The sequence below is a fragment of the Mobula hypostoma genome, chromosome 2 (genome assembly GCF_963921235.1).
Source record: "Mobula hypostoma chromosome 2, sMobHyp1.1, whole genome shotgun sequence".
Classification (NCBI taxonomy): domain Eukaryota; kingdom Metazoa; phylum Chordata; class Chondrichthyes; order Myliobatiformes; family Myliobatidae; genus Mobula; species Mobula hypostoma.
In genome coordinates, this window is record NC_086098.1 from 177,963,549 (window position 1) to 177,964,654 (window position 1,106).

General features: G+C 50.1%; 1 protein-coding gene across 1 annotated transcript; it reads left to right on the forward strand.

Moving 5' to 3' along the window:
* The first annotated feature begins 366 nt into the window (after window positions 1–366).
* LOC134357778 (histone H2A-like) lies at window positions 367–756 on the forward strand. Its single transcript, XM_063069418.1, has one exon. The coding sequence runs from the start codon at window positions 367–369 to the stop codon at window positions 754–756; it is 390 nt and encodes a 129-aa protein (XP_062925488.1).
* Window positions 757–1,106: the final 350 nt, after the last annotated feature.

The following is a 1,106-nucleotide window of genomic DNA, read 5'->3' on the forward strand; positions in this document are numbered from 1 at the left end:
TCCTGCATCAGGGTATTTCTTCCCTTCCTGTGATTTCTGCCTAAAGAAAGGGTGTGGCAGCCTAGCCCAGACATGAATACAGTCTGCACCTGTCACAGCTGCCCGCTGGAGCATGCTTCCAAATCTTGACTGGTACAGAAATACCAGTAAACTTCTAACCTGCTTCCCCTCCTGGGCGAAACAGTTGCTGAAGGATTGAGGTGGGGAGGAGAAGGAAGGGGGGGAGATCATTACAGCGAGCAAAGGGAGTTCAAGGAACATTCAGCCAAGTCTGCACTGGACAATGAAGCCTTGTAGGCAATATTAATTGCATCCTATCTTCAATCACGCTGCCGATAATTTCTCTGTGAAACAATCTGTGAGACCATGGAAATGACTGGCCAAGGGAAAACCAGCAGCAAAGCTCGTTCCAAGCCCAAATCTTGCTCATCCCGGGTTGGTCTGCAGTTTCCGTGTGTGGGCCGTGTCCACAGGCTCCCGAGAAAGGGAAACTATGTGGAGTGGGTGGGTGCTGGAGCCCTGGCCTATCTGGCTGCTGTTCTTGAGTATCCGATGGTTGAAATGCTTGCGTTGGCCAGCAACATGGCCCGGGACAACAAGAAGTACTACATCATCCCCAGGCACCTGCAGTTGGCCGTTAACAATGACATGAAACTCAACAAACTGTTGGGAGAGGTGACCATCGCTCAGGGCTGGGTGCTGCCCAATATCCAGGCCATGCTGTTACCCAAGAAAACCAGCAGTGTCAACAAGTGAACTGATACAATGGATCAGTCACGATGGAATGGTGGAGCAGATAAATATTTATTTATTGCGATACAGTGTGGATCAGGTCTTTCTGGCCCTTCGAGCCCCACTGGCCAGAAACACCTGAATTAATCCTAGCCTAATCACAGGACAATTTACAAAGACCAATTTACCTACCAACCGATATGTCTTCGGACAGTGGCTGGAAACCGGAGCACCCAGAGGAAACCTACGCGGTCAAGGGGAGAACTGAAAAACTCCTTACAGACAGCAGCGGGAATTGAACCCTGATCACCTGTATTGTAAAGCATTATGCTAACCCCTACGTCACCGGTTGCCCTACAAGCCGAATTGTGCCC

Coding starts and splice junctions, on each gene's coding strand:
- LOC134357778 (XM_063069418.1), top strand. CDS start 367: ATGGAAATGACTGGCCAAGGGAAAACCAGCAGCAAAGCTCGTTCCAAG.